The sequence below is a fragment of the Argentina anserina genome, chromosome 4, assembly GCF_933775445.1.
Source record: "Argentina anserina chromosome 4, drPotAnse1.1, whole genome shotgun sequence".
NCBI lineage: Eukaryota > Viridiplantae > Streptophyta > Magnoliopsida > Rosales > Rosaceae > Argentina > Argentina anserina.
The window spans coordinates 4,399,611-4,415,865 of NC_065875.1; the positions used below are offsets into that span (position 1 = coordinate 4,399,611).

At 42.8% G+C, this 16,255-nt stretch overlaps 1 protein-coding gene across 1 annotated transcript; it reads right to left on the minus strand.

Moving 5' to 3' along the window:
- Positions 1-1,582: 1,582 nt before the first annotated feature.
- LOC126790783 (protein SULFUR DEFICIENCY-INDUCED 2) lies at positions 1,583-4,894 on the minus strand. The gene is made up of 4 exons (XM_050517127.1): positions 4,708-4,894; positions 3,607-3,819; positions 3,281-3,436; positions 1,583-2,389 (listed from the first exon to the last, which is right to left on the minus strand). Exons 1-4 carry the CDS (start codon positions 4,819-4,821, stop codon positions 1,979-1,981), a joined length of 894 nt encoding a protein of 297 aa, XP_050373084.1. The 5' UTR covers positions 4,822-4,894; the 3' UTR covers positions 1,583-1,978.
- Between the last annotated feature and the right edge of the window lie 11,361 nt (positions 4,895-16,255).

The window sequence follows — 16,255 nt, forward strand, 5'->3', positions numbered from 1 at the left end:
GGATGTCGTTGGTTTTTACAGTAAAACATAATCCAGATGGGTCAGTGAGCCGGTATAAAGCACGCCTAGTAGCAAAAGGGTTCACCCAAACATATGGCATAGACTATAATGAGACTTTTGCACCTGTTGCAAAGATGAACACTATTTGGGTATTGCTCTCTTTTGCTGCTATCTTAAACTGGCCGCTTAGACAGTTTGATGTTAAGAATGCATTCCTTCATGGAGAACTTACAGAGGAAGTGTATATGGATCTTCCTCCTGGATATGTGGAAGCTTCTCCAGATAACTTTGTATGCAGATTGAGAAAGTCTTTGTATAGTCTTAAACAGTCTCCTCGTGCTTGGTTTGGAAGATTTTCACAATTCATGAGGAAAATTGGCTACAGACAGAGTAATTCAGACCACACATTATTTCTCAGACACCAACAAGGGAAGGTAACAGTCCTAATTATATATGTTGACGATATGGTAGTTACTGGTAATGATACTATTGAGGTGGATAGATTACAGAAGCAGCTAGCCACAGAATTCGAGATGAAGGACCTAGGTACACTCAAGTACTTCTTGGGCATTGAGGTAGCCCGGGGAAATGATGGTATCTATCTGTGTCAGAGGAAGTACATCTTTGATCTACTAACAGAGACATGTATGTTGGATTGCACTCCAATTGATACTTCTATTGAGTAGAACCATCGGTTAGCAGAGTACCCAGATCAGGTGCCTACTGACAAAACTCGTTATCAGAGGCTAGTTGGATGCCTGATTTATTTGTCACATACTAGACCAGATCTTGCGTATGCAGTAAGTGTAGTGAGTCAGTTCATGCATAATCCCAGTGTGGATCACATGGATGCTGTTGTGAGGATTTTGAGGTATTTGAAGTCAGCTCCAGGGAGAGGAGTAATTTCTAATCACAACAATACCATTGAGGTTTGTGGTTTCACAGATGCAGACTGGGCTGGAAATATTACAGATCGGAGGTCCACATCAGGATACTTTACCTTTGTTGGGGGTAATCTTGTTACTCAGAAGAGTAAGAAACAAAAGGTGGTAGCTCGATCTAGTGCTGAAGCAGAATACAGAGGATGACTCAGGGAGTGTGAGTTGTTATGGCTTAAAAATTTGCTACAAGATTTGGGTGTTAAACCTAAGTGTGCTATGCAGCTGTACTGTGACAACAAGGCGGCTGTTGATATTTCACATAATCTTGTACAATATGATCGTACAAAGCATATGGAGGTTGATCGTCACTTTATAAAGGAGAACCTAGATGCTAAGATCATTAGCTTTCCTTTTGTCCATTCGGAAGAGCAACTTGCAAATATACTCACAAAGGGAGTGTCTAAGAATGTCTTTTATGACTCACTTAGCAAGTTGGGCATGGTCGATGTGTATGCACCAACTTGAGGGAGAGTGTTAGCGTGAGTCAATGTACACCAACCGGATCTCACCAACCAAATCTCTAGCCATAGTAATTGACAAACAATCTTTGGTTTCATACCTAATAATTAGTAGTCTAAAATCCTATAAATACCTTGTAATTATTCAGATCAATCAATAAGAATTCAGTCGTATCTACTCTAATAACATATGTACATTGAGTTTGATGACCTAGTTTCTATACAATCAAATGTGCTAATTGATTGTGCGAACTGGTCACCAAAGTTTGAGTTAAAAATAAAGGAGCGTATTGGAAATTGACTTGAAGACTCCCTTCAGCCGTGCTCCATCAGTTACCGTGTTTGCAATGTCACCCATTTCCAGTTGCAGCAGAAGACCATTGTTGAGAGAATATGCTCAACAAGCTTACAATCTCATCATCATTCAAGACATCTCAGTCCGGTGAATACCGATCCAAGATAATACATTTACCTTTACTCACGTATCAGACAGTCATTTATCAAAGTGATATGTGATTTCTATCATGTAATTGTAATTTATACCCATAATAATCAAGGGGAGGTGAGCAACAATAAGGCTCAGCAAGCTAACTGATCCCTATATGGAGAAATCTCTTCAAAGATGGGAAGTCTTCTTGACCTTACAGGAGTCCAGTGCTTCAACAACTGCTCAAGCCCCTCTAGAAAAGCATCTTCTATGTTCAAACCTAACGAATTACTGGATGACAAAACTATCGGTCGGCATTGCATTAGCTCACACAACAGTTCTCCAGCGCGTGTTTTCGATTTGCCCTCATCTGATCCTGAAAGTTTACCCTGCAACACTTCATCAAGAACTGATCGTGCCTCTGCATACCAGGATTGCCTGATCAGGCAGAGGCACAAGTTACAGGCCTTGTTCGCATCTGGGTCGATGATTTGAGCTTTGCGATATACCACTTCTGCTGCTACATAGTTTCCTTGATGCATGTAGGCCCAACCTAAATTACCCTGCTCACAGATTTATAAAGTCAGAACATGCCTACAGTGCAAATAAATCATATTTGGGGGAACAAATGTGCAATTGCCATCAGTTAAATCAATGATATAGAGAATGTGAAATGATTGGTATGAGGCAACCATGTATCCTCAGAAAGCCCTTAGAAGCTTTAGAAGTAGCAGCTGCAGCACTAGATTGGTTATTGAATGCGTTCTATCAGGTAATATTTAAAGAAAAGGATTGTGGATAGCTTTAAGGTCTGCTGTCCTTAAATATGGTTTTCTAAGTGATAATTATCCACTCTCCTATAAGGTTTGTGCTTGCAAAAGATATAGGCCATTGTATCAAGTATTTCATTAACTAAGAGGGGAACCAGCAAATCACATGGCCAATAATCATCATGGCATTAAGTATTTTATTATCTGGAAGGCGTGTGCTTGCAAAGATGTAGCCATTGTATTAAGTTTTTCATTAACTCAACGAGGAACTAGCAAATCATATAGCCAGTAATCATCATTGTTATATATAACTTTATTCGTTATTTACATCAGATATGAAAGAAGGCATGCAATGATATCCTACTAGATACTGAAAATCAGCCGCCACACACAAAGAATTTATCTACATGATGAAGCTCTTGAGGAGAAATTGACACTCGATATGCAAGTAGATACCTCATTCTATTTGTTCTATACAATTTGTGCAAATATGTGGTAGTAAGTAACTTTTGCTGAACACCATAGATAAAGGTTTACATATTTATGTTTTTGTATAAGTTGTGCGATATTGTCTCTTCTTTAATAAAAGATAAAATATACTGTATGATAGGTTAGCAATTTAAAAAGACTATACAAACACATCTGAAACTTGTGAAGAAAGAAGTGATTAGTTCAACTTTGTACCAGTAGCCTGGAGGTTTCTTGCTTGATGGTGACCTGGAACTTCCTTCCATGAGAGCGCGCCGTCTTGGTAAGCTTACCATTGAAGGCTTCTCCTTGGTAAATCATCCGAAGCTTCTGCTTCAATAGCTCTATTTGCTCCTCCATTCTCCCACATTTCTGACAATATAGTAAAGATAGTAAATAAAGTTAGAACTAAATGCCAAGAAGAAGCAGAAAAATTAAAGAACAGAATTATCCAATTCTAAATATCACATGCAAAAGATGCAACACACAACAGCCTACTTGAAATTTTATCTATCCATATCATCTATCTGTTTGTTATTTACCTTGTACAAGTCAAGTAGTACGTTATCTAAGGATTCCTGTGCCTGCTTGGAGCAGCGATCCCTGAAAGACATTATCGCTTCGATTGCTTCTTCTGCTCTGTCTTGTTGTTTCATGACTATCGCCATGTCCTTTAGAGCACTATCCACCCTGTCTCCGACATTGATTGCCTTCCAGAACAATGCTATAGCAGCTTCTGGATCCTTCTCAACTAACTGCATTGCACAGATAAGTAGTTAGCAAAGTAGCATTAACAACATCAAACTACACCAAGAGACACAATAACCATAACATGTTGAAGACGATCGATAGACCAAACAAATAATAACTACACTATCCCGTCAGAGCTCCAGGGAACACTTTCAAATTTTGATCATGTGTCGATGATATTTAATATGCAGGACAAAACCCAAGAATCAATAAGAAAGATCTTTGCCCTCCAAACACTGAATAATCAGTTGTATCTCCATTTCAACTGAACTTGAAAAGGCCACATATTCAGGCATTCCCAAGCAAACTTCATAGTGTATACTGTTGACCGAGTAACTCCGTTCCACTATTTGATCCAGATGTTTACATTAGATATCTCAAAGGCTTAGCAAATTCATAAACCAGTCAATTAACATTATCCCATTATGTATCCTAAACAAGACAAGCAAAATCGATTGGAAACAGTGCGCTACGACTTCAATAAGTTGTTGCAAGACACTGGTGTTAACCAGGAAAGGGCAAAGTGGCCACCTGTTCCAACTACAGAGCTTCCAAATTTACCCTGTTTTCTTTTGTACATCCCCCAGAATTAACATTGAATTAAACTTTATTTACCCATTTTTAATAAAAGCATAATCTCAGGCAATTAGAAAGAAATAACTAGATAAATTTGCCGAATTTAACAACATAAGATCAAGTAAAATCTCACATCTTTACTAATCTAGAAGAAAAAAACAGAACAAACCCATCAAAAACTAGTTGAGAATGAGCTTTAAAACTGGAAACTCATCAACTACTTGATCAAAGTATACACCAAACCAAACACCACGTATAATGAAGTACAAATACAAGCACAGAGATCATAATTAAAGAAGGGTTCAGTAGATTAAGACCTGGACGTGTTTGGCTCGAACATAAGGACTATCACCAGGAGGCAATTTGTGAAGAACATGATACGGAGGAGGGTCTTGAGAGACCTCTCCAGCTTTTCTCGGGCACTTCATCATCTTCTTCTTCTTCTTCTTGTAATGCTTGAAACCTCAGAGAGAGACTAGAAATGATCTGAAAGCTGTAATGGAGATTTGTTGGAGTTGTTAGTATATTTGGAGCTTGTTTTGTCGTGCGCAATGAAAGGAAAGTGAGGGAGGAATGAACCTGGACTTGAATGCGTCCAGATTCGGGAGTTTTGAGGGATTTGGGACATTGTCCGCATGCCACGTCTTCATCCTGCTTGTGGCACGGAGCGAGCATGTTGGCCTGTTGGGTAAGGTTTCATCCTATGTTGTTAAAAACGTATAGTTCAATTTTTGCATATCTAATATTATTATTTTTCTTCTAAAGTTCTTATTTTATCCTCATAATTCCCATAACAAGTGATTTTTCTTTTGAGAAGAACAACAAGTAATCTTTAAGCTGTTTTGTTCTAGATGTAAAATAAGGTTCTTAATTCGTATCACAGTGAGCAAATTTAGTTAATCTCCCTACTGAAAAACTCAGCCACTCATGCTATGTAGTATCCCCCTTAACATTGATCCCCATCTACATATCTTCATAATTAATCTTTCAATACCAACTTTCTATGTTTTCTTTTCAACTTCTAACCAAGGTATCACTCCTATTACTCTAAATTCAATCAATGATTAATGATTTCAAGATTTTAAGGTAATGAAGGTATGAATAATTGCGTACCCATGTTCTTTTTCAAAAGCCTTGCATGCCAAGAAAAATTAAAGCTTGGTAAATTTTGAAGAAATGAAGACGTACTTAGCAAGAATATATATGGCGGAAGTTTGAATGTTCTTGAGCTAAGAATTTTTCAACAACACGAGAAAAAAGAGGAGGAGAGTTCTCTAGTTTTAAGGATAAATTATAAAAATGTACCATCTCTCAATTTATATTAAAAAAATTATTATTTATGAATTAATTATAAAATAGTCATCACATTTAAGTGGAAATTATAAAATGTCAACAAAATTAAAAAAATTAATTTAAAATTATTTTCTAGACTGTTTTACACTTTCTCACTCTTTTTCTTCTTTTTTTCCTTCTCTTTCTAATTTCGACCATAACTTTCTCGTCTGGCGATATATTTTGACGAAATTGGTATCGTTAGAAAGATCTCGCTCCCCTCTTTCATTTTATATACTACCCACTTCGAATCGACCAACCGTACAAGGCGCAATAACCATCGCAAATGGTTGCCGCCATCGATTGTGGTGCTTCAAGCAATTCCGGTGAAACCGAAGTTTAAGGTTCCCTAATTCTAGCTATTCTCTTCATTCTGAACATACTTATACCAATCTCATTTGAATTTTAACAAAATTTCGCAGATTTCCACATTTCCTCCCGGCATGTCACACCTCTTGTCACAGACACTGTCACACTACCTGTCACAACCGCTATCACACCTGTTATCATAGAACCTGTCACACTATCTATTTACACTAACTGTCACAACCTCTGTCACACTACCTGTTACAACCACTATCACACTACTTATTACACTAACCTTCACACCCACTATCACACATACTGTCATACTACCTATCACACCCGCTGTCACACTACCTGTCATACTATCTGTCACACCTGCTGTCACACCCGATGTCACACTGCATATCACACTAACTGCCGTTGTCACACTACTTATCACACTATCTGTCACACACTCTGTCACACACTCTGTCACACCCACTGTCACACTAGCTGTCACACCTCCTATCACATCCGCTGTCACACTACCTATCACACCTCCTATCACAACCGCTGTCACATTACTTGCCACACCCACTTTCGCACTACATGTCACAACCTCTGACACAACTTCTATCACACTATCTATCACAACCACTATCACACCCTCTGTCACAACCCATGTCACACTACCTGTCACAACCCTTGTCACAACTAATATCACACTACATGTCACAACACCTGTCACAACTCATAACCCATATCACACTAGAAGAAGAAGAAGAAGAAGAAGAATAAGCACTAGAAATAACGAACCTTTGTTTATTATTATGTGATCTTGAACTTCTTAAATTAACCCATATAATTCAAATATCGACATTAATGTGATGTATTACACTGCTTATCCTAATAGTTATCACACTACCTATCACATTTCTTATCACATTACCTGTCATATTCTTTGAATTTGAACATAATTTTGCATATTTAGACCTTTTCTCTTGGTACACTCATTGCCACACTACCTATCATAGGTGATGTCACACCTGCTGTCACACAATCTATCACAGCCGTTGCCACACCTACTGTCACATCTGCTGTCACACCTGTTGTCACACCCGATATCACACATGTTGTCATTCTTGCTGTCACACATACTGTCACAACCCCTGTCACAACCCTGTGACAGGCAAAAAATTTGCATATGGTGGAAATTAGAAGCTTCCAATAGAAATAAGATAGTTATATAAATGAACACATAACTAGTTAATTAAGCCTTAATTATCAAACCCACAGTAGTATAGTTCTTCCATATCAAATCCATGACTCTCTCCCTTACACGTACTCATCTACTCTTTCTTCTTCTTCATATATTTCTGTCCTGAAACTTCTTATTCCCCAAAGGCCCACACTACCACCATCAAATCCTCGAGTATATATATATATATAATTCAAATCAATCAAGTTGTGTAGTTAGCAGGTTGCGGCAGAATCGATCTTGACGGTAAGGAACTTAAAGGATAAAGAAAAGCCATAACTGCATCTAATCGAATAAGAAGACCCAGTAAGCAAGTCTCCCGCTGACGACAATGGACTCTTTGTCTCTTTGAAAAGGAACTGCAATGATGTGACGACGAAGAGATTGAAAGGCTTCGGTGGCGACGAAGAAGAATATACCCGACCTTGCAACGCAGATCTGGTTTTTAAGGACCAGTGGCACTCGTGTAATTATTGCGACTTGTGGGGGCAACGCTTTAAGAGTTTTAAGACATTTTCTAATTTTCAAAACTTAAGTGACTATTTTCTCATTTCATGTGTCAAAATATACTTTTTTATAAGAAGCCCTAGTTTTAATCTGTACGTGAACGATAATTTTTTTTTTTACTTTAGACAGTAAGTTCCATAAGGCGAATTGCCCTAACTAATAAAAAAAGAGGTCAAGATAATACAGTGTTGTTTGTCCTAAACCAAAACTTTTAGGGTTTTTTCTTCTTGAAATTAACGGCGAGCAAATCTTCCACCTACATATTCCTCGATGGCAGATATTGATGTGATGGCAACCAGGCTTGCCTCTGCCTTGGCGCTAGCAAGCGGAAGCAAAACGGCGGGCGATTTCCGACCCTCTCGAGGCTAACGACGTCTCCGTCAAGCTGAAGTGCTTATAGTCAGAAAGCTTCTCACTTCTCGTGAGTATAATCGGCCATCTTTCATGTGTCTACGAATCCGGAATGACATGTTTAATGTTATCTTACATACATTTTTACTTTCACCGTTCGTATGTCAACCAAAGAACAAATAATGAAAGAACGTCAGAATATTACACTCGCACCAAGACTCATAATGCGTAGCCCTCATTTGGTTTGGAAATTTCATCATCTGATGGTGTAATTAACGTAGACTGCAACGATGACGAATTCGGAATTTGTCTTTCATATGAACACGCATGGGCATATTTCATCATTCTTGTAACCCCTTCTCACCAAGTATTGATGCAACCGATTGCACCACATTCTTTCGGATTGCTTTAACCTGTACAATGAACGACGTAATCTGACTGCATGAGCACTCTGTGGTCTGGAGGCACTTGATGGAGGTAAAGGTAGTCCCTCTGGAGCTTTCATGTATATCTCTGTGTCAAGATCTCCATAGAGATAAGCTGTGACCACATCCATAAGCTGCATGTTTAGTCTTTCGGACACTACCAGACTAATAAGGTAGCGGAAGGTAATGATGTCCATAACAGGAGAATAAGTCTCTTCATAGTCAATGCCAGGTCGTTGTGAGAATCCTTGCACCACAAGTCTTACCTTATAACGCACGATCTCGTTCATCTCATTACGCTTACGAACGAATACCCATTTATGTCCAACTGGTTTGACATCTCTTGGAGTCAATTCAACCTTTCCGAAGACTTCTGTCTTCACTAATGAGTCAAGTTCTGCCTGGATTGCTTCCTTCCACTTCGGCCAATCTGCTCTGCGTTCGCATTCAGCTACGGGGCGAGGTTCAACGTCGTCTTCAGATATGATCTCATGTGCGACGGAATAAGCGAAAACGTCATCAATGCATGTAGTGGCTCGGTTTCGGACCAACTGCTCACTTGTGTAGTTCACTGAGATTTCGTTGTTCTCTGGCATCAAACAAGGTTCCATAGCATCCCACGGTAACACTTGAGTTGATTCATGGACATAACTGTAATTAGAGACAATTTCATACGATGGTGATTCATCGTTGATGACGCGATGTGCTTTAGTCGTTCGCTTCTTTCTAGGTTTTGAATCCCTAGAGTTTATCGGTCTCCCCCTTTTCTTTTGAGGAGCCGAGGCCGAAGCTGCTCCATGTCGGGCCATCTCGGCATCGTCGCCACAAGGGGCGCCGTCAACACCACGGCGTACGGTGGTGCCGCCGCCGGCCTCTGTCTCACTGTCAGGGGCGGTGCCAACATTGCTAGGTCCAGGAGCTTGTCTTCCACGCCCGTATTTCGGGACATCCAACCGTGCCACTACATTTGCAGCGGGTATGTTCGATCGTCACTTTAACAATATCTACAAAGCTGTCGGGCATCGAATTCGCGGCTTTCTGGAGGTCGATAATGCGTTGCACTTCTAACTCACTTTGAGCAGTGCGGGGATCATAATGAGACATAGTGGGGACACACCACGTCAATTCCTGACGTTCATTTGGAATGATAACATTCCCATCTCCCCCTAACGATGGGAAGCATGTCTCATCAAAGTGACAATCTGCAAATCTTGCAGTAAAGAGATCTCCGGTGGTTGGTTCTAAGTAGCAGACAATCATTGGGGAATTATAGCCAGCATAGATACCTAATCGTCTCTGAGGACCCATCTTAGTACGCAGTGGAGGCGTAATAGGCACATAGACGGCGCAACCAAAAATGCGTAAGTGTGAAATATTGGGTTCGTAACCAGCTACCATCTGGTACGCACTAAACGCTTGGTTAGCCGCGGGTCGGAAACGAATAAGTGTCGCTGCATGCAACACTGCATATCTCCACGCAGAGACCGGCAGGTTAGTACCCATAACCATTGCCCGTGCAACAAGCTGAATACGCTTGATGGTAACCTCTGCTAGACCGTTCAATGAATGAACATGAGGAACGGGATGTTCAACTTCGATCCTAATAGACATGCAGTAATCATCAAAAGTTTTGGATGTGAATTCTCCAGCATTATCCAAACGAATGGATTTGATAGGATAGTCGGGGTGGTGAGCCCGAAGTTTGTTGATCTCAGCTAATAACTTAACAAATGTTGCATTCTTTATGGATAGCAAAGCGACGTGTGACCAACGCGTCGATGCATCAACCAATACCATAAAATATCGAAAAGGTCCGCATTCTGGTTGAATAGGTCCACAAATGGCACCTTGGATACGTTGTAAGAATGGAATGTTCTCGGTCGAAGCCTTAGCAAAAGAAGGACTTCCTTAAAATTTAGCAAGAGAACAAGCTTTGCAAAACCAGCGATGGGCATCAGAAATTTCCATGGAGGCATTTGAAAGCACAGGAGGCATCACAAGCTCTTGTGAATGAGGGGATGCCGCCACCGATGCCATAAACGCCGTGGAGCTGCCGAGTGAGGCATGCTCGGCCACACCGTGCGGTGCACGGGTAGGCACGGCCTCACTGTGCGGAGCACGGGTGAGGTGATCCTCCAATCGCTTCCGGGACTTGAAAAATGGATGATCATGTGAATTCTTAAGAATTCTAATCATCATATCACGTCTAGGGTGCCCGAGACGGGCATGCCAAAGCATATAAGAGTCTGAATCACAAAAGTTGCGTTCAACCGCATATGATTCAAAGATCCGAATGGAAGTAAGATACAAACCATTCCCAAGACTCTTCATCTTCTCTAAGATGCGGCGCTGGCCTGCTTTCTCAGAGGTAACACAAAGATATTCCACTCCATTCTCAACATAAGTATCGAGGTGAAAACCATTGGCACGTATGTCCTTAAAACTTAGCAAGGTGCGGGGAGACTTCGGCGCATAAAGAGCGTCTACGACGTTGAGAATCGTACCATTAGGCAACATGAAAGAAGCAGTGCCTCTTCCTTGAATGATGGATTTCGAGCCAATCATTGTAGTCATCGAAGAAGTCGAAAACACTAGATCCGTGAACAACTGCATGTGCCGTAAGACAGTGTGGGTGGTTCCGCAATCAGCTAGACATTCGATTTTGCCTCGGGACATCTACAAAATGACAATTAAGAGAGTCAGCGACACAAGAACAATTCTATACAATACGCCGTAGGATATTTTAAGAAAGGAAATCAGAACAAAGTTCGATCCGATCGAATGTATCACATGGCAATAGTACTACATTCTTCCACTAAAGAGTTAGAAAGCATGGTATTGAAGCAGTGAAATACCAAACAGTAAACTAGGGTGGTCGAAACCATCCAAAAATGGTGTGGAAACACACGCAAAGAGTGCCGGTGAGTGCATATAACGGACTTGGAGAAAACCGGAAAAAACGAACTGGAAAACCATGTCAAAAGAACTCAAAACCGGGTGAAATTTGGACGAGGAAAACGTGGCAGCATGGACTGCTGAAATATGCCAGAAAATGACGAGAAATGATGAAAAAATCGTCGGAAAAACTCGCCGGAAAACCGGCCATCCCCTGTCGGAACTGGCCGATATGGAGGCCGGAACTTCAAGTCCAACAGGGGACGACGGCAGGAACCGGGTGGCAGTGCCGGACACACCGGAAAATGGCCGAAAGGCGGCGAATACCCTGGCAAAACGTGCCGGAAACGCTAGAACAGTGACCGGGTCTGGCCAAGGCCAAAACGACGTCGTTTTTTTACGTTCCGATGTTCTTTTTCCAAATTTTTAAGTTCCAAATTCACAATATAGTGCTATTGGGGTCTCATGTAACCCAAAAGCGTCCAATTTAAAAACCACATGAGTTGCACACGTTAATCATCATGCTAAGTGTAAGGTAAATAAAATTCTCAAAGAGATCGTCTTGTAAGCAAGAAAAATGAGAAATTTTATTGAATGTCAATCTTTAATACATCACACATGAACTTCTAATTCTAAAATCAAAAGACTATTACAGAGTCAATGAAAATAACAATGGCGGTCGGCCATAACAATACTTGAAATCATAAAGCTAAAGAAGCTAAAACGACTAATCAAAGTCGGGAGTATCCATGGTAGCTGCCTGTCACATCCCGCCAACTTAAGCCAAATTTTACCTCGAGCATTCTAGACGGATCCGGAATATGGCGGAACACTTTGGAAGATCCTAGAAGGCGTTAGAAGTCTCAAGAAGCCTTGGGATATTTCCGGACATCTCTAGAACTTTGGAGAGGCTAGGTGAACTAGACCACTCAAGAATACTCTAGAACACTCAAAGTTCATCTTAGAGTTATGTAGAATTGTATAGAACTCTCTAGAGTCATCTACATTGTACATAGTCCTAGAAATCTCTAGAACTAGCCAAGTAGGATGAGGACGCCTATAAATAGCAAGGCACCCCTCTCATTTCATCCATCAAGCAATCAAGCAAGAAGCAAGCTATCAAGCATACTTGTAAGTTCTTTCCTTGTTCAATATAAGTTCTCTTTCGAGATATTTCTTCTTTGCCTTTCAATTATTCTAGCAGGGCGTTTGCGAGTTTAAGGCTGACTTAGCATAAGGGAGTTGCTAAGGCCGCACGAGTTGCATAGCAAAAGAGTAAGCTCGTGACAGTTGGTATCAGAGCCGAAGTTCGATCAAGAGGCTAGCTCGACACAATGGCAAAGAATGGCAATCATGTTGGTAGTGGTTTCGACGACACGCAAGAGATGGGTCATGAAGAACTTGTCAACCTGACGGTTCCAAAGAAGGAATGAGTGAAGGACATGTTAGCTGCAATCGACTCATGCCTAGCTCAAGTGGAAGAGAGCGTGAGTGGCATGGGAGCCTAGGTGGAAGACTTGGTGGCGGACGACGCCGCAATCCACACTGCGATCAAGGGCATGATGCTCAAGCTAGAGGAGTCCTTGCGGAGCGAGATAGACAAGGTTCGCGAGGAGTTCATGGGGGAACTCGCCCGGATGCGTGAAGTGCAAGAGAGGGAACACAATAGCATGCTTGCACGCATGGAGGAGATGCAGGCATATTCTGCACGCATAGAGGCAATGCAGGCAGATCTTGCCCTATGCAAGCGCTCACTAGCCGCGGGGGCTAGCACCAGCAGCAGCGTAGAAGCCAAGCGGATCGAGGTGCCAAATCCAAAGAGCTTCGGAGGCATGCGCAACGCTCGAGAAGTAGACGACTTCTTATGGGGGCTAGATCAATACTTTGGGGCCGTAGGCATCATGGAGGAGGATGCCAAGATAAAGACTGCGACTTTTATCTCACCGACACCGCCATGTTGTGGTGGAGGAGAAGGCGAGGAGATGTCGAAAGAGGTATGTGCACCATCTCTACCTTTGATGACTTTGTTAAAGAGCTCAAGAAGCAATTTTATCCCGATAATGCCGAGAATGAGGCAACAGCTCGCTTGCGAAGGCTCAAGCACACCGGGCCTATTAGTGATTACATTAGAGAATTCACTAACTTGGTGCTTGAGATTCCCGACCTATCCGACAAGGATGCACTCTTCAATTTCATGGATGGTCTCCAATCATGGGCCAAGACGGAGCTTAGGCGACGTGGAGTGCAAGACCTTGCTAGCGCCATAGCCGTGAATGAGGGCTTGGTTGATTTCTCAAGTCCAAGAGAGTCCACCAAGCCAAAGGAGAAGAAGAGCAACTATGCCAAAGGTAGGGGAGACAAAATCCAACGCTAGGAGGAGCCCCACCGTGAGAGCTACTCGGCAAGGTTCAAGGATAAAGGCAAGTCAAGGGACATGCGGAGCTCGGACAAGCCAAACGACAACAAGTGCTTCCTATGCGATGGTCCGCATTGGGCTAGGCATTGCCCACAAAGGAGAGCACTAAGCGCGCTCTTAGGAAATCATCAAGGCGAGAGTGAAGCCGAGGGTGGCAATGGAGGTGCACACTTGGGGTCTTTGCAGGTGCTTAATGCAATCCGCTCTACACCCAAGGTCCAAGCCAAAGGTTTACTCTTTACGGACATCACCATAGGTGGGAAGCCAACAACGGCAATGCTCGACACGGGGGCAACCCACAACTTTATTTCCATTGAGGAGGCACGCAGGCTAGGACTAAAGGCAAGCAATGGAGGGGGCTCCATCAAGGCAGTTAACTCACCTGCCCGCCCCATACAAGGAGTAGCTCGAGGAGTCAAGACAAGCGTGGGAGCTTGGTGTGGGAGCCTAGACTTCTCGATAGTACTAATGGATGACTACAAAGTAGTCTTGGGGTTGGAGTGCCATGATCAAGTCAAGGCATTCCCGGTGCCATTCGCCAATAGCTTATGCATTTTGGATGGCGAGAGGTCGTGTGTAGTGCCAACAACCCGAGGATCAAAGCAAGACATCAAGGTCTTGTCGGCATTGCAATTCAAGAAAGGCATCAAGAGGGAAGAGGAAAGCTACTTGGCCATCCTTAGTGAGTTCGATGACGAGGAGCCAAGGCCACAAGATGACATGCCCAAGGAGGTAGCTGCAGTTCTTGAGGAATTCAAGGATGTATCACCCACGAAGCTGCCCAAGAGACTACCCCCAAGGAGAGAGATCGACCATGAGATAGAATTGGAACCAGGGACCAAACCACCCGCCATGGGTGCATAGCGCATGGCGCCGTCGGAGTTAGCGGAGCTAAGGAGGCAATTGAAGGAGCTTTTGGACGCGGGGTTCATTAGACCTTCGAAAGCCCCATTCGGTGCCGCGGTCTTATTCCAAAAGAAGAATGACGGATCTCTACGCATGTGCATCGACTATAGGGCGCTCAACAAGATCACGGTAAAGAACAAGTACCATATCCCTTTCATTGCTGATCTCTTTGATCAATTGGGACGCTACTTCTCAAAGTTAGACCTTCGTTCGGGGTACTACCAAGTGCGCATTGCTGAAGGAGATGAGCCGAAGACCACATGCATCACAAGGTATGGTTCTTATGAATTCTTGGTCATGCCATTTGGTCTAACTAATGCACCGGCGACATTTTGCACCTTGATGAACAAATTGTTCCACCCCTACTTGGATCGGTTTGTGGTCGTCTACTTAGACGACATAGTGGTGTATAGCAAGACCATGCGGGAGCATGTGGAGCATTTGCGGGAAGTGCTTAAGGTTTTGCGGGAAAATCAACTATACATCAAGATGGAGAAATGCTCATTCGCGAAGCCGGAGGTGTCGTTCTTGGGGCACAAGATCAAGGACGGCAAACTTATGATGGAGGATTGCAAGGTGCATTCCATCCAAGAATGGGAACCACCCACCAAGGTACATAACTTAAGATCTTTTCTTGGACTAGTTAACTATTACCGCCGCTTTATCAAGGGATACTCGGCGAGGGCTGCACCTTTAACCGACCTTCTCAAGAAGAACAAGGCATGGGAATGGACAACGGAGTGTTAAGAAGCCTTTGAAGACTTGAAGAAGGCGATATGTGAGGAGCCCGTACTCAGCCTACCGGATCACTCCAAGCCATACGAAGTGCACACCGATGCTTCCGACTTTGCCATCGGTAGAGTTCTCATGCAAGAGGGGCATCCAATTGCTTATGAGAGTCGGAAGCTTAATGACACGGAGCGACGCTACACCGTGCAAGAAAAAGAGATGACTGCCATCATCCATTGCCTTCGAGTGTGGCGACATTACTTGCTTGGGACCAAGTTTGTGATCATGACCGACAATGTAGCAACAAGCTACTTCCAAACTCAAAAGAAGCTAAGTCCAAAACAAGCAAGGTGGCAAGACTTCTTGGCGGAGCTCGACTACACCATGGATTACAAGCCCGGGAAGGCAAACGTGGTAGCGGATGCACTAAGCTGTAAGGCGGAGTTTGCAAGCATTTCGCAAGTCACTAGCCCATTGCTAGGCAAGATCAATGAGGGACTAAGGGTAGACCCTCAAGCACAAAGCCTTATCACCTTAGCAAAGGAAGGCAAAACTCGGAGGTTTTGGCTAGACGACGACCTTCTATATACAAGAGGCCGCCGCATCTACGTACTGAAGTGGGGCAGCTTACGAATGGAGCTAACCAAGGAATGTCATGATTCCAAATGGGCCGGCCACCCAAGTATGAAACGCACACTTGCCTTGTTAAAGACCATGTATTATTGGCCTAGGATGCGAGACGGGGCCGAAGAGTATGTGCG

Coding starts and splice junctions, on each gene's coding strand:
- LOC126790783 (XM_050517127.1), bottom strand. CDS start 4,821: ATGATGAAGTGCCCGAGAAAAGCTGGAGAGGTCTCTCAAGACCCTCCT. Junction 3,820..4,707: donor TTCGAGCCAAACACGTCCAG/GTCTTAATCTAC, acceptor TGTGCAATGCAG/TTAGTTGAGAAGGATCCAGA. Junction 3,437..3,606: donor TACTACTTGACTTGTACAAG/GTAAATAACAAA, acceptor CTATATTGTCAG/AAATGTGGGAGAATGGAGGA.